This window comes from Netta rufina, assembly GCF_964035555.1.
Source record: "Netta rufina genome assembly, chromosome: 13".
NCBI classification, from domain to species: domain Eukaryota; kingdom Metazoa; phylum Chordata; class Aves; order Anseriformes; family Anatidae; genus Netta; species Netta rufina.
The window spans coordinates 11,898,640-11,922,004 of NC_140136.1; the positions used below are offsets into that span (position 1 = coordinate 11,898,640).

Below are 23,365 nucleotides of genomic sequence, written 5' to 3' on the forward strand. Positions count from 1 at the left end.
ATAATAAAATGTAAAACTGCTTTATAAATAGCAAGGTTTAAAAAAAAAAAGTTTCACAACATCAGCTTTATTTTCTATTTTATGCTTTGTTTGCCCCACAAGTTTCTCCAAGTTCTTTTCCTGTGAATCGTAACTGCAGCTTTGATTCCCATTTTAAAGCTTAGTGTAACGCATTCGATGCTACGTAAATGGGTTACAGGGTACCAGCTGCCTAACGGGGGAGAGCTCCCCCTGCTGAGAATCTTCCTTGTCTATCTCCTGCCCAAGAGGAGCAGTAGGACAGCCTGGCTTCACCGAGTTTGGACAGGTATGCTGGAAAACATTCAAGGTAAACCTTAAATTTCCAGGAATGGAGAAGCACCACTGCCCTCTGTTGTTCCCACTGGCACTCTGTCATGCCTCTCCAAGAGGCTAGGAAAGCCAGTGTCAGCCTCCCATTTATTGAAGACTTACCTTTGCACGTTATCCTGTGCTGCCCTTCCCTCTATGAGGAGCTCTTTGCAAAGCCAATTCACCCCTCTGCAGGTTCTCCCTTGGCTCAGTGCCTGGGACATTTGGGGTACAGTGGGGTGGCTCATGGGGACCCCAGCTGCTGGCACCGACTGAGGCATCGCCCTCCCCAGCTATGCCAGCAGTCTTTAAACCCACAAGAAGCTCATGCAAGGCACAGTTGTCATCTGCTGTCCTCTGCTATTCCTGCCAGAAGAGGGGATATTTTTAAACCAGCAGGGTAGCCAGTTTTTCACTCTTCTCCCTGGAAATGGAGCGTTGTTCCCAAGCTGTTGAAATGTAGCATAACAAGGAAAACAGGCACAGGGCACGCTTGTAGTACTCATTTGCATGATCATATGAGTCTCTCGGGCCATGTTTTAGCTTCCTCAGGGGTTAAAAAGCTTTTTTCTTGTATCAGCTGCAGTATCTCATCTCCCAGGAGCCCCGTCAGACAGTGAAAGTGCTCGACAATAGTCCTGCAGAAATGCATGCATTTTTCTAAAAACTATGGATTTTTTCCCTTGTAAGGAAGATTTGTTTTTTATAAGTCTCTTTTATAAGTCTTTTGCTTGGAAAAAAGAAGAAAATATCAATTTACAGAGGAATGTGCTTTTGCATTTCATATAGCTGTGAGACCATGGTGATTTTTAAGTAGAGCGACAGGAGTGGTGGCGAGATGCAGTCGGATGGCTCTGTTGAAAAGGGCACTGTGCTCTGCTTTGAAGAGCTGAAACACTTGAACAGGATGAAAGTGTGCCTCTCCTAGCCTGGCACAAAACACCAAGGCCAGCCACACAAATGTACTTCTCGTAGCTTCTGCTCTTTCTTTTCTTCTAATGCACCTGCTGGGTGGGTGGGAGTACAGGTGCATTTGTGTTGCTCCATACATATCTGAAGTGTTTGTCCAGATCTCTTCAACTGCAGGAGCAGATATCTTGGGCTCTCCAAAATGTTACCAGCTCAATTAAAACCTGGAAAATCCTTCAGCCTCCTGCCCAGCATACGTCAGTGACCATATTCCTGCACAACTTTAGCACGCTGTATTGGAAAACACTTTATTTGCAGGTAAAGAAACACCTCCACTAAAAGGGCATTGTGCAGGCTTACAACCAATGTATGCATTAAAAAAATAAATAAATCAATTTCCCTTCACGTTGGCTGCTTGTTGAGGTTTTGAAGTTTGTCTCCTCTGACAGAATTGGTGTGTCACAAGGAACTTCATAAAAAAATAATTCTTATTGCCTTTTTACTATGTACTTCAGCATATATTGCAACTCTTCTCCCTAAAGAGAACTCCAAAAAGGCAGGGGAAGCAAGGAGGGGAGTGCTCCATCCTGCATTTCCATACGGCTGGTCTGCGACACCCCGTTAAGATTTCATATTTCATGGCTGTGTGTGGCTTCAGGCTGGTGAATTTTCTGCATCGGAGGCCGGTGAGTTGGCCGGGCTTGCCATTAGTCACAGCAGTTCAGTGTGGTTTTATTTCTGCATTTCTGGGCACTGTAAAATCCTGTTAATGGCGGTATAGTATTTCTGGGGAATTAGGGATGTAGGGATAAAGGGACATCGGTAGGGTAGAAAAAGAATATTAAGCTGCCTCTGTGGAATACAAACTATTAACAGAAAGGATTTAAACTGTCAAGTGCTGCCAGTGGTCTTGTGTGACTCCCTTCCCTGAGACTAGACTGGGCAGTTCCTTTTGTCACTGGGTCTTTTTTCCTTTGATTTCATTCCTTTGCTTTCTTACTGTGGCTCAGATGTGCCATTTCTCCAAAACCTTCGTAGAGATGCATCTTAAGTGACAAGACGTGCTGCTGCGTGCCTGTTTGCTCAGGACCAAAATTCAGCGAGTGAGAGCCGCCGTTAATCCTGCAGGGGAAAGAGCTGCATCGGTGAGAAGCTCCTTACCCCGTGGGGACTGACTGCACCGGGCTGCCTGCTGCTGCCTCCTCCAGTGGGGACAAGAAGTTGTTTCCTATGAAATGGTAGGAGGGAGAGCAACTGCTTCCTGCAGCTCTGTGGGCTTCTCCCTGCGCTGGGAGAAGCAGTGTGGAGGTCAGCCTGTGTAGGGCTCGAGCTAGGTGCCAGCCCTCGAGCAGGGTGCCAGCACTTGGTCTGCCACTGCTGTGGCACACCCAAGAGCTTCTAGCAAGCTGTAGGGCAAGGGGATAGAGATAATTTCTTGAGCTGCTGCAGCTGGGATTGCCAGCCCTGGTCTGCCGAAGACCTGGGGGTGCTGTGGGCTCCAGAAGATCCAGAAGAGCTTGTAGAGCAGTGTGCCCCCAGAGGCAGAGGGAGCCCTGACTGTGTCTGTAAAATGCTTGTAAAGGTTTTCCAGGTAGTTGCTATTAATGGTTTGCACTCTGGAGGGGAAAAGCTACAGCATCTCCTCACTGAACCCCGCAGTCTGAGGCTTCAAAGGGCTGGGGTTTGGTAGACGATCCAGCTGCCGTCCCTGCTCCTGCAGTTTAAAAGCTAATTTTAATCAAAACGGGGCTGCAAAGAAGGGCTGTCAGCACACAACTTGTTGCAAATCACCTTGTGGCCTGCAGCTGACCCTACCTTAGAGAGACCAGTTGCTCCTGATATATTTGGAGCAATCTGATGCCGAATGATGTCTCAAACTTGCCGTGACCAGGTGGGACTTCTGCAGCAGGAGCCATGTGCTCTACTCAGGGTGAGACAAAGGAAGGCTTGGGTGGCATGGGTAGGAAGTCAAGACTTTGACTTCAGGCAGGTCAAAGAGATCTGCAGAGATCTTCTTCAGCTGCTAAAACTGTTTTGGGGAGCGCGTGTTGGTACCAAGTTGGAGTTTCTTGTTTTTTCTTGGCATCCTCTGTATGTAATCCCTGAAATCCCGTAATCTGACAAGATTGCAACTGAAGCTTTCAGGCTGGTAGACACCAGGGAACTGAGTTGTTTTGAGCTGGAGAGGGTGGCTCAGGCCAACAGCAGCATGTCTGGGGAAAAAAAACAAAAACAACTTGGGTGGTTTGGAGCATGAGCTTCAAGGCTTGCTCCAGTCTCTTCTCCACTCTCACCAGCCTGCTGATTTGCCCTCCTGCTGCCCCGGGAGCGCAGAGATGGAAATGCCGGGCATGTTTTCCAGTTCATTTGTTACTTAAGTGGATGCTTTTATGGATTTTCCTGAACACTGAGCTTTTACTAATGCACCAGATTAGTGTTGATTGGTGAGATGGGAGCCTCGCAGACCAGCCTCAGAGGTAGGGCGCTCGGAGACGCCCGCTGTCCCCGCGGTGCCGGCGGATCCTGGCCGCGTGTCCGCAGCTCGTCAGCTGCCATCAGCACGGAATGCACCCAGCATTGCAGGAGCTCGCAGTAATTAACTGAAGAGTTCGATTTCCTGGGCAAGGAAAGGTGGAACTGAGCTGTCTGAGAAGGCAGGGCTTTGCGTGCTTCCTACCAGTGATCCCGCTCTGTCTGAAGGATAATTTTGTAGGGATTCTTGTGGACTGATCACTTGGAGTCAATGGCATGTAGCTCGGACACACGGAAGGCTTCTCACTGAAGACTCAGAAGCATTCATACACTGTTAAATCATGATGATAGAAAGGTCTGGAATTAGTTTTACCACTTTCTGTTCTTTCTGTTTTTTCTCCATCTTTTTCATTTGCTTTTAACTTCATGAGCTCTTGGAGTTCTTCACAGAATTGTCTCGGTTGGAAGAGACCTCCAAGATCACCCAGTCCAACCTCTGACCTAACACTAACCAGTCCTCCACTAAACCACATCACTGAGCTCTACATCTAAACGTCTTTTAAAGACCTTCAGGGGTGGTGACTCAACCACTTCCCTGGGCAACCCGTCCAATGCTGAACAACTCAGTGCTGGTCTTTTTGCTTGAGAGGCTGCTTTTGAAAAGCTAAGAAACGAGCTTGGCTCTTGGATGAGAACGTAAAACTTCATGGAACATTCATCGTCCAAAAGTGGTAGAAGTTTCCATACCTCCATCGTTCGGCACAGGGACTTGGCAAGGATGGATCTGGCATTCGGATTTTTTTTAGTTGTTTGGTGAAATTGTTCAATACTCTGTAAAACAAAAACAAAAAACACTGTTTGGAAATGCATTGTAGCCCTTGATAGGCTTTCAAAGCAAGACGAGCAATATTCTATGTGTGCTGAATGTGTGCCAGGCACGTGCAGCTCCAGAGCAGTCGTGTGGGTAAGCCATAGGAGTAAGCGCACTAATTACTTGAGCTGAGATGGTGAATTAACCCTGTTTTGGGGTGAGGCAGAGGCAAGATTGAAGTGTTTCTTGTATTCTGGCAGCTGGGAACCCCCTCCTCGCCCATCTCTTCTGTGCTGATGGATTGGGGTTGCTGTGAGAAAGGGGTTCTGGTGCTGGGAAAAGCTGGGCTTCTCTGCTGCCTGCTACAAATCGTGTCCTCGACTGCCCTTAGTGCTGAGCAATGTCTGTATTTCCCAAACCTGAACATTAAAATCCATGCTGATGAGCCACCGCTATTTAAAGTGGGATATGTAGGGAGTGCAGTCCTCTAGGATACTGCCTAGGGTCCCATGGTGTGTGGGGCTTCTTCCCAGCTGAGGAGGAGCGGGTGTGTTCCTTGTATTTGCAGCTGGCCATTGCATTGGAGGGGCTGCAGAGTGCACTCAATTCCAGAGGGCAATAGCAGATGTGAATTTCTTAAAAATAAGAGCAAGCTAGTGCCCCGAAATAAGTGGAGGACAGAAGATTGGAGGTGTAGACTTCTCCAAAAAGGATGTGAGAACAGATCGCAAGCTGTTAAGGTGAGACAGCGGTGTCAAAGTGGTAGGAAAAGACAGACCCTGGGGTGTCTGCAGAGAAAAGCTGTGTGTGGTGTGGCCCTGCTGCACGCCAGGCTGAAGCTCTGACACCTCAGGGCAGCACACTTCAAAGCAAAAAGCCTCAGGCCAAGGGGAGGGACTTTACAGAAGATGAACAAAAACAATTGGGCATCAGAAAACCACAGTCTCTGGAAAATTGGGAGGTTGCTGGCTGTTTGGCCTAGAGACGGTGATGCGATAGCGGTTTGGAAACGTGCACAGGGTGCCTCAGAGAGGAAAAGGAATAATCTCTTTTCCAGATTATGGTAAACAAGAGCCTTAAACTGTGTTTAGAAAGGTTCATGGTAGGCATTTTAAAACACTTTACTGCCATCTCATCTTAAATAAATAAAAAATTACCAGGAGGATTGCTGAAGCTGTCTTGAACAAGGAATTAGGCAGCAGTGATGCATCTGCTCCTTCCTGAGACAGGCTCAGTAGGGGACAGAAACTTCTTGCTGCAGGAAAGGCAGTTAAATTTTGGTCTAAATTTATCCACAGAATTGATTAGCATGTGTGTCTTTTTTTTTTTTTTTTCTGGACTTCTTGTGGCACACTTGACCCTGTTAAACGTGTGGGATGGAGCCTGGGCTGTGTGGTGCATCTATGGAAGGTGCAGATGGGACAGGGAGATGTGTATGGGGCACAGATGCCCTGGAGTCACAGAAACCTTGGTTTCGAGGGGTCTGGACACTTCATGGATTTTGTGAGGCTTTTCCTGAGCCAATCCTAGAGTTTAATCCAGAGGGATGCTGCTGGAGTTCTGCCCTTGTGCCTGCCTCTGCCCTGACCTTAGGTTGTGCTGGTTTGTAGTGCACCCATGTCATCGTCATCTGATTTGCTGAAGGTCTCAAACAGCAAGATGCCCAGGAGGGACTGTGTTTTCAGCTTCCTCCTGGCCTGTGATCAGACACAGAGTTATTGATTGCTTGGGGATTCAGTCCTTCCACCTTCCGAGTCCGGCTCCGTTGACCCTGACCTTTCTCCATGCAAAACTCCTCAGCCACCGTGGTGGTTGAAGAGTCCTCTGCGTGCAGCTGTGACTTGCTGGCCTTAAAAGCTGGATGTGAAGTGATGCTGCCTAAAACGTGGCATCAACCCATCTGAACGCCAGTGATCTCCTAGGCAAAGCAGCCGTGTTACAGTTGGAGCCGTCCCTGGCTGCAGGGAAGAGCTTTGTGCTTATTGTTTTTGTAGCCGCTGTAATTCTGCGTGATTGTAGCTGTGCACTCCGGGCTTGTACGGGGGAAATGGGCTGGCTGTTTCCATGTGAAAAGCTGGGTTATGGAAGTTCACAGCACCAGATGGCTGCGCATCCTTATAATGCTGTGGATTATTAAAGGGTTGTTGTTTTTTCCTCTTTCATCCTTCCTTTATTCCTCTTCCCCACATCAAAAAATTAATGCAGAATGCTTGGGATATTGTCCTGGCCATACATTAACGCATCACATCTTCTTGTAGGAAACCTTTTGTTTAGCACAGGACACCTCACGGCTGATATCCCCAGCCTGCTCCTTCAGAGTTGATGCTTCCAGTTCCTACCGTTGTGCAGGTACCTCCTAAATCACACAAAGCAGCTGTGTTAACACGAATGCTCCAAAACCTGCCCGCCTCTGGGTCGTGGCATTGAGTCCTTGCCAGCACCCTGCGGCTGCCTGCTCCTCAGCTCTTGCAGCTGCTGTGCCCGCCACACCATGTGTGTTAGGTTGGGTCGCTTTTGAGAGCGAAGCCGTTGTGTTTGTGTGCCTGATACCTGGGGTGATCTGTGCTCAGACTTTACTTTGCTGTTAATGGTTTTTAATAGCCCAAATGTTGGCAAGGGGACTGCAACCACAGACTGAGAGCACCTGTAGGGATGCTGGCAGGGTTCCCAGCAGTGCTGTGGCCATGTGTGATCCACAGGAAAGTCCCAGCACCCACACTGGGTCTTCATCAGGATGAGCCTTTCGTAGCCTGCAGGCAGCTATCCACCTGAACAAACTCCTGAGGAGTCAACATCTCTGCCTGCCTGGGGCTTGTCTCTGCAACGTGCTGAAGCGTTGCATCTGCACGGCCTCTCCTTGCAGGGCTGCCGGTGTGTCTGGGGACGATGCGCGGCTGAAATCCAGAGACATCTTAATTCCGATTTAAAAAAAAGTGTATCAGAAGCATATTTGCCACATCCCTTAAGCTAAAAATAAATAAAAAGCCAGCATAAAGCAATCTTTGTGTTAGCTTGCTCCTGGTGCAGGGGGATGCTCGGAAGCAGCGTGCTCTCCCTCGCAGGCAGACCAAATGCAGGGGCTGCTCCGGTGCCTGGAGCCAGCCCGAGTTGGGCTCTGCTGGCGTGGGCACTGCTCTGCCTGCACCGCCGTGGCTTCCACCCCCTCCTGGAGAAGACTCGTGTTGGTAATGCAGGTCAGTGTCTGATTTCAGGTGCGCCAGCAGTGCTGTATGGTGCATGCTGGGTTCGCGCTCCCTTTATGTGGAAGAGGAAGAGGTGGGCTGGCTGCTGGAACCCCAGGACAAAGCGTGCTTGTTCTGCGGTGCCAGCACGGGCTGCACTTCAATAGCTTTTGTGTGGATGTGAATAACAAGCAGGGGTGTTGAGGGGATTTAATCACGGAGGGCCCGGCACTACGTGCGTACACCTCGCCTGAGTGACACTCATGCGAGGATCTCTTGCTTTTCCTCCTCCTCATCCAGGCACAGAGCATGAATTGAATGAAACACAGCACACTTGAGAGCTCTTTAAGGCATTGTGAATGAGGCTGCTTTCCCCGGCTTTGTTATCTGGCCGGGCTGAGGCTGCAGATCGGAGCTGTGCCCCCTGTTTTACACAGCACCCAAGTTTGGATATTTTTGTAGTAAATGTTGGTGCGGGTGGGGAGCAGCAGCTGTCATCCCCGAGGGGTAAAAGCTGCAGCTCTCCACAGCAGGGGTTTCTACTGTTGTTAAAGCTGTGAGACTGTGGTGGTGCCTTCATCAGTGTCGTTAAAGCTGTAAGAGACTGGCAGTGACTTCGTGAGTGTCTGAAGTGCTGCTGATTTGGGACTCTGTGCCGTTCACTCGGGCTGATGTAGCTGCCTCTGCAGCCACCTGCTGAGTCGTATCGAGGAATGGTGGCTGAAACGCCAGCAAAAAAATGTGTCGAAGTTCCCTGATTTGTCTCACTTTGGCTGCACAAACATCTCTGCTGGCACGACGGAGGGTGCAGCAACAAGACAGGAATGAGAAATAGAAGCATCTGGTGGTAAAGCACGCTGTCAGCTCCTGATTTGGGGGCTGTATCTGCACGTCAACCACTCTTACAGTATGTGCTTATTAATTATTCTACTTGAATTGGCTTTCTCTTCCCTTTCTGCTGCTTTGCTGAGGGCTTTCCCTTGGCACGGGCCCTTAGTGCAGAGGATTTCCAAACCAGGCCTCGCACAAGTTGCTGTGGCTTGCAGGCCGTGTGCTGCCTCGGCACCTGACCCCCAGCCCTTCCTTTGGCTTCTTTAGGGCCCAACTGGGCCCATGGTGTCCAGCCCTCACCCCACACTTCCCTGTGTGGTTCAGGATGGCCTCGGCATCGCTGTTACCTGCGTTGTGCTCACCTCCTGTGGGATGGAGCATCGGGGTATGGAGCGTTGGGTTATCAGCAATGAGGGCCCAGCAGCAGGGCAGCCTGTCTGACACACGGGGTGTACCCAGCCCAGCACGTCAGGGCAGCCTCGTTCCTGGCAATCTGTCTTGTAAAACTTGAAAGTAGCCATCTGTCTTCTTTAGGTGAGCCTTGTGGGAATCTGTGTGCTGCTGGAGGCCTTCTCTCTCCCTGGTGCTTTGAGGCTGGTGCAGCACTTGGTCAGACCCTTCTGTGCATCGGGCACGCGGCGCTTCTGAGTGAACTGGAGTGATCTTCTGGAGCTGTGATAACATGCTTTGTGCCTCGTCTTTTAGTTAAAGACCAGCTAGCAAAGAGATTCAGGGCCGTTGTGTTTCTGTGTCCCTTGCCTTCCCCATAATGCTGTCCTGAGAGTCACTTGTGCTGAACACAGCATGCGGCTGGCTTTGGAAACGGGAGCTGTGCGTTTCTTCCTGCAGCGTATACCTAAGACGAAAAGCAAAGCTTGGAAATGGGACGCCTGTTTTTTTTTTTTTTATTTTATTCTATTCTTGTATCGGCTCAAGACTAACCAGAAGATCCCTCTGCTCCTTTTGTGTCTCTAGGGAAAATGTCAAGGAGCTTGAGTGCGTGCTTAGGGGTTTGTGTGCCGAGTGCTGCACCCGCGGAGCTGAGGAGAGCTCTCGGGCTGCCAAAGAGGAGTTGCCATTAGCAAGGAGAGCACTTTCGGTGGGCTCAAGCAGGTTACCTGTAAGAAATGTCTGTCTGAAGCCTGCCTGGCTGCCATCTCAGGCTTCATTCACTGCTCCAGCAGGCAGAGAAAGTGCAACAGGGCTTTGAAATCCAACAAGGCTTTGAAATCTGGGCGTTTATTAGAGGGAACCGATGTCATCCTGTGGCACACAGTACTGGAGGGGTGCAAGGGGGCAGGCACTCCAAGCAGAGGGGAATTTTACCAATAACTCTAGCTCTTAGATATGGGGTGTCCATAAGCATGCTTGCAGTGTGTCTTCCTTCCCGTCCTCCTGGGAGGCTTCGTACCTCTCGGGCTTGGTTGTTGAATAGGAAAACCTGGCACAAAAGGCAGAAGGGAGCAAAGGTTGACTACACTTGGTCCTCTGACATGAGGGCTAGTAGCTTCTGGTGTTAAACCACGGCGTAGTCTGCATCCAGGGTTTGTCTCAATAGAAGTGACGGCTGTGGGATGGCTGCTGCACCAGGTAATCCAGACGGAGCACCTCAGTGCAGTTGCTTGAAGAGCTGCTCACCTGCCACAGACTGCTGCTGGCAAGGAGCAGAGTGGGAATCTGCCCTGTCACTTCACTTCTGCCTCAGAAGAAGTGCACCCATGTCCTTTGTGTTTCCCAAGCTCTCAACCTTCCTCAGCTTTTACGCAGACGTCTGCTGCTGCCTTTCAGTATTAATCGGCCAGATTCCTGCGGTTTTGCTAAGTTAAAACTGTTGTTTTGCCAGCTGGTGCAAAGTTTCTGGAAAGTGGGTACGTTTTCCCCAGGGTCTGGGGCTGGAAATTGCTAAATTCATTCTACTTAGTGCTTCAGTAGGATGTAGTCTTACCTATTTTTAAACAAAAGGCTTCAGTGAAATAAAAGCGAGGATGTGCACGGTGCAGCAAATGAAACCTCCAGTTGCATAAACAGATCAATAAACTGATTTGTGTTTGCTGACCAGAAGAAAAATCTAATTGCAAGTACTCCATATTCAACATTTGTGGTGAAACTAGAATAATTGGAATAATGAGAAATCCAATTTGCTTCTGCTTGGACTTTATTCTTCTTTAGGCTTCATTTAACTGGACTGGTGCAATGCAAAGGCTGGTTATTGCATTCACAGTGTCTGGGTCTTGAGTCAGGCTGATAAGCTCTTTATGGAGTGCTTCAAATTCTAAATTACCAAGTTTGCCATCTTTTAATGTGACTTGAAATGATTGGAGTATTGTTCCTGGGGGCTAGAGGCTCGTTTCCCTGACCAGAATCTCCTGCTCTGTGTTGGGCAGCCACCGGATTGCTGACAGCTGAATGCATCTGAGCAGCAGAATAACTCTCAGGCTGCTGCAGCTTCCAGATCAGTGCAGTTGCTAACATCTACAGCAGGAAATAACGCTTTCCTGGATGTCCTGAAGATATATTTTGGAGAAAAGTATCTTTGTGTGTCAGTCCTCAAGTATTTATTCGCTTGAGTGCATCTCTTAAATCTTTATATGCTTAAGTAAAAGATGGAGATCCTGAAATTATTGTATCTCTATGGTATAAACGATATTCAGAAAGGTAAAAGATTTTAGATAGATGTGAAGAAATTCCCCAGGAAAAACAATAAGGCTGGAGTCAGCGACTCCTGAATTTGTTTTCTCTATTTGAGTGGGACAAAAAAGCTGTTTCAAGATATCTAAGCCATCTCAATTGCTGCTAACAATAATGTAAGATGGTACTAAAGAGTGGAAAAAAATTGAGATAAAAATCACCATTGCAAACAAAGTAGAACCATCAACAGCATTTAATATCACTTTAGGTTTAAGTGGGTAAAGTGTCTAGACATGTAAGCTTAGATCACTTGTTAGCATGCTGCGTTGTTTGGAGACTGGAAAACCAGCCCAGAAGGGAACAGAGCTGTGGGAGCTGCATCTGCTGGGAAGAAGAAAAGCGAGAAGTGATGGGAGGTCAGTGGGTCACAGGCACATAATGATAAATCTCTGATTTTAACTGTAGGAATAACTCATAGCTTAAATGAGTTTAAAAATACAGAAAACGGTTCTTAAAATGGTTTTTGAAGGCAAACCTGGGAAAAGTGGAGGCAAAACCTCTTCCTGCTGGGTTTCAAGGAACTCCACCAGTCCATGGAAGAAGGAACCCAAGCAGACTGGGAGGTTCCTCGGGTCTGCAATGGAGATCTGGAGTTTGGAGGGCAGGTGGTATGTTGTATGTTGACTCTGACTCACCAATTTACATCCAGCACAACCCTGGATCACCTTTCATTATGCCAGTAAAGATTTACAATGAAAGATAACCCGTGAGTTGATTCCCTTGGCTGTTTATTTAGCAGAGGAAGCTTCTAATCCAAAAGTCTGGCAGGAGAGGTATGGGCTTGATGCGTGGTTTATGCACGTCAGGGGCAGGTTTGGCTTTTTGGTTCTATTGTTACCAGCAGAATGAAGGCTGTGCTCTTTAAAACGTACATGGATCTGCAAAGCAGCCTGGTATGTTCGGTTGCAACTCTTATTGTTGTGCTGTTTTCTACATTTGAAAGGTTTTTTGCTGTTTTATATATTCTCTTTACAATCTAACCCTTTAGTCTCTGATCAAAGATTGTCCACATTCTATTAATCAAGTGCCTGCTTTTACTTAGCTGATGAAATGCATCTTGACAATAAACGGTAAGAAAAAAAGTTATTCAGTGGCAGGCCATGACAAACTAATTATATTTGAATACAGCAGACAGAAAAGCTTGAATTTTAAGGCATTTTGTTAACTTACTTCTTGAAACGTAGATGGGAGTGCATTTTGTATGTGGCTTCAAAACACAAAAGTGGTGCCTAATCCATGAGAGAGTGCTGTGCTTCCTTCCAGAACACGATGGCTCTAATGATTAGAAGTATTTTCAATTTTTATCCTGAGTATGCTCAAGAACACTTACAGTTTTTTGTTCGTGCACCAGTATTTCCTTTCTATCAAGTAGTTCCTATCATTTTCTCCCTCTTCTCTTGTAGAGTTAGAGACAGTGATCGTATATCCCCTTTGACCACTTTAGCTAAGGTAAGTAAGCCAGACTGCTTCAGGCTCTTGTAAAACAGGCTTTCTGTGCCCCGATGGTCCGAGCAGCCTGCTCGTAGCAAGAGTTTGAGCTCGTCCTTGCTGATGGGACAGGGCTGGCTGCAGGTAGGCGGCAGCACTGTGGCTCCGAGTCCTGCCTTTCGGCCTCAAAGCCTCCCGTGGATTTGGCTCTCTTGCCGCTGGCTTCTAGCTTTTTTGAAAGAGAAAATTGCTTTTGGTAAATTGCAAACCTCAAAAAAATCAGGACATACCTTTCTGCTTTTTGTGAACCTTTTGTAGAAGAAAAAGGCATTATATCCGACTTCCCAGATGGTGGACCCTGAATTTTAAAATAGCCTCGTTCTTTTCTTCCTCACCAAAAGAGGAACGAAAGACACAGAATAGCAGCCTGCTTTGTTCACCTCTGTGCTGTTCTCAGTTACACGTGTGTGGCTGTGGATGACGTTAATGTGATGTGTCCCGAGCTTTGGTGCATGAACTGCATGGTGTTTTAATGCTGCTCAGGCTGTGGTCTCTGTGCACGTATCGGTGGTTGCAGGAAGGGTGAGAGCCACGCAGCAGCAAGCGATTGCAGAAACCTGTTGTTTCCTGGGTCCCTTGGATGCTTGTATTACAAGCTAGCCAGGCTGCCCACCTCCACCCGCTGCTTTGGTGGGTTTTGCCGTGGTTTTCTTCCCCTCTTTGTCCACAGCTCATCCTCATGGAAACATTCTCCTCTCTCACATTGATGCTGATGCAGTCTTCTGTGAGAAACGAAACCGTTCCAGCATGTGTAGCTGTGTGCTTAAGGTTTTAATCAATTATTTTCTGGCTTGGTTTTGGTTCTTTAAAACCGGTATTTTGTCAAAAGAAATTCCTTCCTGTTTTGTTGCTGTGCATTCCTAAAGATTCCTTACATCTACCTACACCCATTGGATTCAGAACTTGGTACTTGCGACCTGAGCGTGCTGTATTATGAGATGTTGAAGGCTGGGAAAAGGGAGGGATCTAGGTGGTTTGGGGAGGGAATTGGTTCGGGAAAACAGAGGAATAAAAGGGATAAAAAGGGCTGGTTGCTTACAAGCAGGTAGCAGGTTGGTGTGCTGGTCATGCCCCATGCTGATCCGAGTGCCTGGATGTGTGTGTCCACATGCTCGTCTAGCTGGGAAGGCAGGCTCAGTGCTTGGCCCTGGGGCATGGAGCTGAAGCAGCTTCATCCCTGTTGAGCTGCTGGATTCCCTCTCCCCTCGCAGGCTCTTCAAGTAATTGTCGTCTTCTCCTTGGCTAGATACTGTTGGTTGCGACTTGGAAGATTAGAGGATGAAAGAGCAAGGGGAAGAAGCAGAATGCCCCGAAGCGCCTTTTGGGGCTGGGAGGAATGAATGAATGACTCAGCAGAGCTGTGCCAGGATGTTTTGTGCTAATTACCTCTTTTGTGTTTCAGCCCTGGCCCAGCGTGTCCAACCTGGCCAAGGATTTCATCGATCGCCTGCTCACGGTGGACCCCAGCGACAGGATGACCGCCCTTCAGGCCCTGAAGCACCCCTGGGTGGTCAGCATGGCAGCCTCCTCCTCCATGAAGAACCTGCACCGCTCCATCTCCCAAAACCTTCTCAAGAGGGCATCGTCCCGCTGCCAGAGCACCAAATCCGCGCAGTCCACGCGCTCCAGCCGCTCCACCAAGTCCAACAAGTCGCGGCGGGTTCGGGAACGGGAGCTGCGAGAGCTCAACCTGCGCTACCAGCAGCAATACACCGGCTGAGCACTGGGCTGGGACCTGCCAGAAAGTCTTTCCAGAAGTCTTCCCTGCAGTGTAGGCGTGCGGCACCCTTTGCTGCACGCGCACTTGGGGAGGAACGTCCAGGTTCCTCCCTCCCCTCCTTCAGGTGTCCCCCCGCGCGGAGGAAAAGGAACCTTGTGGTGGCCATCGCGCCCTGCTGGGCGAGCAGTGCCACGGGGTCTCATGCAGGAAACGGAGCAGCTCTTGCGGGCTTGGAGCTCAGAGCCTCGAGGAACAGACAAATTAAGGAGCTGCAAAGGAGGAGAAGAGCTCTTTCTGTCGCCCAGGAGCTTGGTTGTTCATAGTTATTTATTGATGCCAGAGCGGTTCAGTTTCTCTCACTTGCATATGAAAGAAAAAAAAAATCACTTTAAGTGCACACCTTTGTGCACATACACGTGTATATATTTAAAATGTTATATATACACTTATTCTGAGCTGGTTTAGTCAGACTGTGGTGCCTTTTCAGTCAAGCTGCCATGAGTCACGCGCGGCTAGCACCGGGCTGGCTCTGACTCACAGCGTGCTGCCCACCAGCTCCCCGTCCCGACGCAGCGCTGAGGAGATGCCAGACGGCTTTCCGTGACGGTGGTGGAGCTGGGAGGCTTCCCCAAGGGGCTGTCGGCGGCGTGGTGACGTGGAGGGTTTGCTCACACCACGCGGAGCTGCTGTGCAAACCGGCACCAGACGGAGGTGCTGCGACCTCGGGGCTGCAATCCAGCTCCGGTTATCCTGACTGTGTGGGCGCTCCTGATCGAAGGGCAGGGAGAGGAGGATCGTCCTGCAGGAACTTCGTGGTCCAAAGAGATGTCCTTGGCGAGGCAGTTTTTTGGGGGGCTCCTCGCTGTCTGCCTCGAATCGTCCTCCAGCAGTTCTGTTGGGGCACAGGGCTTTTGAGGTGGTATAAATCCTCTGTACGGGGTGGTAGGTAGGGGAGGTGAAAGGACTCTGCACTGCTGGGGCAGATGTTTTGGGTGTCCTTGGAGAAACAAACGCAAGAGCAAGGGCAGTTGTAGTGGGGGTTTCCCTGCCTTCAGCAGGACTGGTGCCCACTTTGTGAGGTTTGTTCTTGTTGCCGTGACTTGGCCCTCTCACTGTTACCAACCACGTCCCTTCAGCACACCAAAGCTTTGGTTCCCTGTCCCCTGATGTTGCCATCACTTCACTGGGACAGCGAAATGCTATTGGGAGCTGGCGAGGTGGCCACAAACGGCTCTGTAGGATCAGGGTAGGGGCTTGACTGGGAAAAACCCAGTCCTGGAGTGACAGCAGCAAGAGACATCGCAGAGAAGCTGTGGAGCCGTTAGGTGTGACCTAAATCCACCAGGGAAAAGCTGCCCTTTGGCGTTTCCTCTGCTGGCTGGGCGATGGGGGCACCTTGTGAAGGACCTCTCAGGGGAAGGTGGGTGCTGTAGGGCTGAGCTTCGTGCAATCCTGCTGAGATGTTTTCCCTCCTAGTCAGGGCAAGGCACGTTTGGGGTAGGTTTGGCCTCCTGCGATAGCAGAGGCCAGGTCTGAGTGAAGGCAAATGCTGTTTTTTGGAGGTTTTCTTACGAAGCCCTGCAGTTTTACTGTGCATCTAGTAGGTGCTTAGCAGGTTGATCCAGTCTGTCCAGGCTCTGGAGCGTGGTTTTTCCTCTCAGACTGACGTCTTTGCCACCGTGTTGTAGTGTCAGCAGGGCTGTGAAAGTTCCAGCACATCCGCGAGGAGCTCTGACCCTGCAAGCAGCAAAGCAGCACGGCTTCAGCGGGGAAAAAAGGGGATTTAGGGGTGTGCTTTCCACCCCAAAGCTAGGAGAGGCCGAAACCACTTTGAACACAGCTTGCTGTTCCTAAGCTTGTGATGAGAAATGTGATGGCGGAAACCCAAGGACAGCGGGGTCGTGCATGCACTTGCAGCAGGGGTGAATCCTAAATCCTTTGCGTGGGTTTGCACATTATTGAAAGCTCTGGGTCCCTTGCAGGCTGCCCTTTCCTGAGTGGCCATCCTCCCGCATCATGTGCAGTCTTTCTCCCGTCAACATTAGCTGGTACTGCGGAATTACTGGGTGTTGTTCTTCAGTTCTGTGACCTACGGGGAAAAAAAAAAGATTTCTTCAGATCCTTCTACCTTTTGTTGTGTTTTTTTCCTGTTTCAACACAAGGAGCTATAAATCAGACACGATTTCTGACAAAACAGGCAGCTTGCCACGTTCTGCTTCGTTAACAGTTCAGTGCCCCTCAGGTTCCTGCCAGCAGCTCTTCAAAAGCAGCGAGTACCCTAAGGCAGGTAGTAACTGGAAATTGTTCATACCCTGTGTGTTAAGAGATGGCCAGACGCTCCCTGAGGGTTTCTGGTTTTGAGCCATTACTTGTAAGAGTCTTCTGCATGCTTTGAGCATCACACACGATCTCTGTGATCTTTGTCCTCTTAGGTGCTTTCATGGCCCTCCCCAGATCATCTCGGCGTGTTTCTCCTTAAAGTAGGTATTGTGCCTATGCCAGGAAGTCAAACTGATGGACTGAGCCAAGACCTGCAGCCTGAGACCCTTTCCTTTAACCACTAGACCATCGAAATGCCCAGATGAGTGGGTTTGGAGGTCAGGATGATCTGACCAAGCTTGCTTCTCCTCCTTCACAAAGCAGAACAAGAATCTTCCCTTTTCTGGCAGCTTTTGCTTTATTTCTCTGTTCAGCAACTGATCTCTCACCAGGAAGAGTTGGGAGTGATGTCAGCTGTGGGTTTGTGCTGTGACCTGGCAGAAGGGGGGATCCTTCGCAGTGCTGGGTGGCTGCAGCTCCATCCAAGCATCCCGTGGTGTCCTCAGTGACCTTTGCGTTCTCACTTTGTCTGGAAGGCTGTGACGGTGCAAACGCTGCATTGCAAGGTCCAGCTCCAGAACAGTTCCTCGGTGCTTTTACCCTTGCAGTTGTGGCACATTTTTCAGCTGGGTCTGATGGCGGGGGGACAGGCTACGTGCTGTAATTCTGAGCACTCGGTTCAGGTGCCTTCAGCCTGTCCTCTGAGAAGCTCTTCACTGTGAATTTTCTTGATCGTATGCCTTCATATATATTCCACAGGGGTGTCTCAGCTCCTGGTTTATCTTACATCTCAGGAGTTTACGCTTTTCAGAAGTGCCTTGCTTGAGGATGTTAGAAGTTAAATCTGGCGTTTTGTTTTTCTGCTCTTATGTTTGGTGTTTTTTTTGTTTTGTTTTGTTTCCTTCTTTAGCTCTTAATGGTGGTTCTTAATTTGGCTCGTGGTGTTTCGAATTAGCCAGGAGAATGCAGGTAACAAATACGTGTCCCGGGCTATTGCTGAGTTTCAGTGGAAGAGCCGTTAGCTGGGTGCAGATCTCAGCAGAGAGCACTTAGGTTTCCTGTACTCTGCTCGCAGAATGAAACGAAGCTGGAATGACACCTAGTGGCAAACTGCAGCCTGTCCTTGTCCGGATGCAGTCCCTTCCAGTTGCGTCCCTGTTTTGGGGAGAGATGCTGGGTTTTGGGGCTCTGATCACGCCTGCAGCCCGAGGTGTTGAGCTGCCCTCTCGGCGTGGTGCTGCTCCCAAGCCTCGTACCTGTTGATGCTGGGGCTAGAAGCAGTGGGTTTGGGACTTCCTTGGGTCACGAGATACGATGAGAAGCTCAGGGTGTTGCATCCCAGCCTATTTTCTTTCAGGGAAAAAGCAGTTTTAAGGAGCAAAGGGGTTTCTGCGTGTTTGTCTTTAGGAACTTAGCACTGCTGTGTAAAGGAATCCCATCGCTGTGTCCTGGGGGTTTGCCTGCTCTCCTGGGGGCAATAGTCAGAGCTTCAAAGAATGCTGCCTGGTGGTTCCTCAGTAACCTGATGGTTCCTCGATATTTTGAAGGGCTATTGGAAACGAATGGGAAAAGGTCTTCCAGAAACAATGTTAAGTAGTCTACAGACTGTTAAGCTTTGCATCCAGATTTGAATACATAATGTATTTTTCTACCTGTTTTGCTAAAAAGCACTTGTCCAGCTGTGATTTACTTCTCACCCTTCTCAGGCTTCTAACAACTCACACACGAGCCTGGTGGCAGTAGAAACCCTCACTCCTTCAGCCCAGCAGCAGTCTGTGCCATTTAACATTGGGATTGCAGTAGCGTCCAGATTCTTCTGCCAGTTCCTGGACTCTGTTCTTGGAAATGCACAAAAGTGTGTGAAGGACAGCCTTACAGCCTCGTGGTGGGCGTAGGGCTCTGACCTGCTGGCCCGTGTAGTGGTGTGGAGGCCGGCTGCAGTACAGGGCCTGCGTTACACACTTGTTCTGGGAACGAGAAACCTCAGACTCTCCACTTCGTTGGCATTTGGATATTTTCTTCCTTTCGTTCATGTTCTGCTCTGGTAACTCACATTTTCTCACACCCTGCTCTATTTCTCAGTCCTGCTTTCTGGCAGAACCACGGTGTCTGCCTGAGGGGTCGATAACACTCAGCTCATGGACATCAGTTGTGGTCAGCTCCACTGCGGGGCCGTGGCTCTGGATTTGGCTCTGCAGTAGCCACGGTGAGCCCTGAAGCGATGTGACAGCAGACACACGGTGCCTTGGGGGTGGGAGAACCCTCCCTGTGAGGACCCTGTTGCCCAGGGTCGGCGCTGCCCTTCACTTCGGGTGAGATTATTGCAGTTGTTCTGCAGGCTGCTTGCTGCCACCCTGCTTCAGGCTCACGGTGGGCATCGAGGTGCCGTTCTTTGGGGTGCCCCCTTCCCTCTGCCCACTCTTCTTGGAGCTCTCTGCAGTGGCTCTCAGTGCCTGCTCTCATCCCTCGCCCCTCCAAAAGGGCACCCCGTACCCAGCCCCGGGTCCCTGCACCGCTCTCGGGAGGTTTTGGTGCTTTTTGTGACCGCTCGGTCTCGTCTTCCAGCCTGGATCAGCAATGCAGCTCTCAGGTGCTCCAGAGGCAGGTGTGTGCGTGTCAGGTGTGTGTTACTGAGCGCTGAATTTGCCAGAAAAAAATAAAATGTGAAGCAGCAGGGATGCCCCGTGGTAGCGGCGTCACGGAGCGCGGAGCCTTCCACCCTCGGCACCTCTTTGGTGGAGGGGGCTGCTGCCTGCCCGGCGACGTGGTTTTCTCCTCCTGCTGTCCTCCCCTGCGGTAATACTGTAGGTCCCTCGTGTGTGACAGATGAGCTCCTCGCTGCTGTCACGACGACCTTGCACTGTGTTTCTGTTGAATGTGGGACAAACCCTGGCCCAAACTAGAAATGAGCACCTACCGCGAGCGCACGCCGATGCTGTGAGTTTTCCTGTTGCCTCTCGCTACGGAAAGACACCTCCCGGGAAGCCCTCTGGCCCGGGGGTGGGGGAGGCCTTCCGCTGCTTGCTGTTATTTTTGGGTTGCCGAATTTCCTGTGCTGGGTTGGAACCGCTGGGAAGCACGGCGGTCATGTCCTGTCCGTCCCCGGCGGGGCCGTGTGCCTGGAGGAGCCTCCAGTCCTGCGACTTGCCTCCGAGTCCTGCCCCCGCGCCGAGCACTGCCGCTGAGAGTGAGGTCTGAATCATTGTAATTAGTCTGTAACGTGATGAGTAGAGTGTACAGAATTATTTATTTTGTGTACTCTGTTAAACACGTAAATGTATTCTGTGTACCCCATCGCTCCCTTGTCCTTAATTCTGGCACACGCATGGTCCGGCGGCCGGAGGACGCTGCGCTCCGGGTGGGAACGGTGGCCAGCCAAGGCACCGAAGGCTGGGAGCTGCTCACCCCTTGGAAGAAAGGCACCAGCGTGCCCCAAAAACCTTCCCTGGCATCCTCCGTGTGGGTGCCAGGAGCTGTGTCCCCGGTGAGCCAGGCACTCAGCCTCACCACAGGAGTCGCGGTTTGGTCGCTGGAGGGGTGCTTTTGGGTGCTTTTGGGTGCTTTGCTCACTTTTCTGGGGCTGCAAGGTGGCAGGCAGGGCCAGAGAAGTGCTCTGGGTTGCTCACCTCTCCACTTTCCCTCTTTTAAGGATCTGTAGGAAAAGGTGTAATGAGAGAGAAGCCCGTGCTGCTTCTGAGCCGCATCCTGCTGCAGGGGGGGGTTCTTCAGGGCCCAGGGGCAAGGGTGGAGGTGACCTGGGCACCCAGCAAAAACCTCACAGCCAGCACTTTCTCCTGCCTGTACAGTCCCTCTCTGCAGCTCTGGCTGCCTTTGAAGTCCTTTAGAAGCCGGCTGAAGCCAACAGTGGGCTTGTTCCATGGGGCATTTTGGGGGCAGCGCTTCATGCAGTGGAGGTTTTATATCACGTTTGCAGCACTGGTGAAGGAAAAAAAAAAAAACACTGCTTATGTTGGGACGGCCTGATCCTGCTCCTCTCCCCTGTGCCCTGATGACCGGCTCCAGTTTGAGCTGCCAGGAGCCAGCCCTTAAGCCCCTGACTGGCTCGTGGCTTTTTTTTTATTTAAGCGGAGATGACACAGGGTGCTGAAGAGAGCACCTGGGGAAAAGCGGCATCCCCCTGCCCTGACACCAGCCAGCCCCGTGCCCGATGCCTGGGTTGGGCCGTGGATGCCTCCAGGCTCGGCAGGTCCCAGCCGGGCACCAAGCTCTGGATTTAGGGAGAGGAGCCACGTTCTGCCCCCGTGCTCCTGGTCAGCACCACGAGAGGAAAGGAGCCGGAGATCAAGTAAGCAAAGGGGGGCACTTTATTGCTCTGCAGCGCGGGGAGCCTGGCGTGGTGCTCAGCCCCTCGCTGGCAGGGCTGGAGGTGCCGGGAGGCTCTGCCCAGCTCTCCTTGCCGGAGCCTGGCACGGGGATCCCTTCGTCCCCAGCTCTACCCCTGTGCGACGATGTAATCGATCCAGTTTCGGAACTGGCTGACGCGGGTGTAGACGGCGGGCGTGCGGATGTTGCAGTTGCTGTTCCCCCAGGAGACGATGCCGATCAGGGTCCAGACGTTGCCGTTCTGGTACATGAGCGGGCCCCCGGAGTCACCCTGCGGAGAGAAAAGGCCCCCACCTCGCTGTGCCCCCATCCTGCTGCTGCTGCCAAGGTTCCGGGACCTCGCTCCGAACCCATCCCAGCCACTCCAGATGCTCGATCTCAGGTTCCCCAGGCACCACAGCCCCCGAATCCTCACGGATCCAGCTCCTCACCTGGCAGGAGGAGGCGCCGACCCCCCCGGCGCACAGCATGGAGCTGGTGATGCTGCTGCCCCAGTACTGCATGCACTGGCTCTGGGAGACCAGGGGCAGGGTCACCTGCTGCAGGCGCACCGCCAAGGCGTTGGCTGGGGGGAAAAAAAAAAAAAGCAGCGTTAGCTTGTGCTGGGCAGGCACACGGCCCTGGGCTCTGGGATCGCACAGACATCGCTGTGTAAGGGCACAGACACCCCAGGGAAGCTCCCTCTGCCAGGCCCAAGGTGCTGGTGCTGCCCTGCGATGCGTGTTGCTGCTCCCTGCAGCCGTACCCCCGGCACACTCATCTCCAGGTAGGTGCAAGCAGCCCAGAGCAAAGGCGAGCTCGTGCCCGTGGGTACCCCGCACACACCGGGCCCTTTGGGGGCTGTGTATGCCGTCTTCCCCCTGCTACAAGAGGCAGCTCAGCTTGCCAGGAGCCCCCCCCAAGCCCTGGGGTACATACAGTTGGTGTTGGTGCGTCCCCAGCCCGTGGTGACGCACTGCAGGTTGCTGGGCAGGGCCAGGTTGGCTGGGGCCAGGCAGACGGGGGCCACGCGAGCCCCCAGCTGGGCAGGCGAGGAGAGCTTCAGCAGGGTGATGTCGTTGTTGAGGTTGTAGGAGTCCCAGTTGGGGTGCGTGACGGCCTGCCGAGAGCCAGAATATCTCATCCCAGCCCTCCGAGAGCCACCACACTGTGGCACGGAGCCGTGGCCCCCTCCACACCGCATCCACCCGACTCACCTTCGCCACGGTCTTCACCTGCACGGCCTCCGACCCGGAGTTGCGGTCATACTCCCCGAGGACGACAACGTGGGAGTAGGGGCTGCAAGAGGTGTGTGGTGGGGTCAGGGAGCCCCGTGGCAGCCAGCACCTGGCCCCAGGGCTCTGCAGCCCTGGGGACTGCGGGGGTGCCAAGGGGGCAGCTGGGGAGGGAGCCGTGGGCTGCTCGGTCCCTTTGGGGCTGCCCCACACATCCTGAGGCTGTGCCCGTCCCTCAGTTGTTCCCTGGCATGGGGCTGGGGCTGGTGGTGCCGGAGGGCATCGCTCCTCACTTGAATTCGCAGTGGGCAGCTGTGACCACCCAGTACTCGTTGATCAGGGAGCCGCCGCAGAAGTGGGATCCCGTACGGGTCTGGGGAGGAAAAGGGGGAGCAGAGCTGGGGCTGTGCCCGGGGCTGGGGACAGGCAGTGAGGTGCGGGTCCCCTCGGGTGCCTGCCCACGTCCTGACCCACGGGATGGGGACGAACCTGCAGGGACACCTGCCAGGGCCAGGAGCCAGGCACCGCATTCTGCCCGTTGATGATCCTCTCATTGTACTGCACCGAGGGGCTGATCGAGGGCACCCCGCAGCCTGCGGAGGAGGCTCAGGGGCATGAAGGTGGCCGGGCACAGCACCCCACTCGGGGTTTGTGCCCAGGGGGTGCACCCCTGCTCTGTGCTACTGTCCCCCAGGACCTGCTGGCACCTCGGGTGCTGTGCCCGGGGGAGCAGAGGGTGGCACGGTGCCACCCCGCTGGGTGCGTGGCTGCGCTTACCTGAGACGGCGCTGGCGAGGGCCAGGCAGGCAACTGCCCAGAGAAATGCCATCCTGGGAGGACACGGCCGTGTCTCAGGGCCCACGGGCTTTATAGCAGCTGGGAGCCGCGTGGCTCGTGGCCAGGCAGGGCAAGGTCCCCGTCGTGCCTCGTCCCAGCTGCAGGCAGCGGTGCTGTGCCAGGCCTGTGCCTGCCGTGCCCCAAGTGGCCCTGGTGTTGACGGCTGCAGAAAGGCAGCAGGGCCACTGCTGGGATGAGCTGTGTGGTTTCTTGCTGATGC

At 51.9% G+C, this 23,365-nt stretch overlaps 2 protein-coding genes across 2 annotated transcripts in view; one reads left to right on the forward strand and one right to left on the reverse strand.

The window, feature by feature from the left end:
- Window positions 1-19,977, forward strand: part of PSKH1 (protein serine kinase H1) — a 31,612-nt gene extending 11,635 nt beyond the window's left edge. Inside the window, exon 4 of the mRNA XM_084294485.1 lies at window positions 14,114-19,977. Coding sequence (XP_084150611.1) covers window positions 14,114-14,431 — 318 coding nt within the window. The 3' untranslated portion in view covers window positions 14,432-19,977. The remainder of the gene's footprint in view (window positions 1-14,113) is intronic.
- Window positions 19,978-21,203: 1,226 nt separating this feature from the next.
- On the reverse strand, window positions 21,204-23,137 carry CTRL (chymotrypsin like; the record flags this gene model as incomplete). Its single annotated transcript, XM_084294491.1, has 7 exons — window positions 21,204-21,365; window positions 21,526-21,659; window positions 22,013-22,193; window positions 22,291-22,372; window positions 22,602-22,681; window positions 22,798-22,901; window positions 23,086-23,137. The coding sequence occupies 7 exons, from the start codon at window positions 23,135-23,137 to the stop codon at window positions 21,204-21,206; spliced, it is 795 nt and encodes a 264-aa protein (XP_084150617.1).
- Window positions 23,138-23,365: the final 228 nt, after the last annotated feature.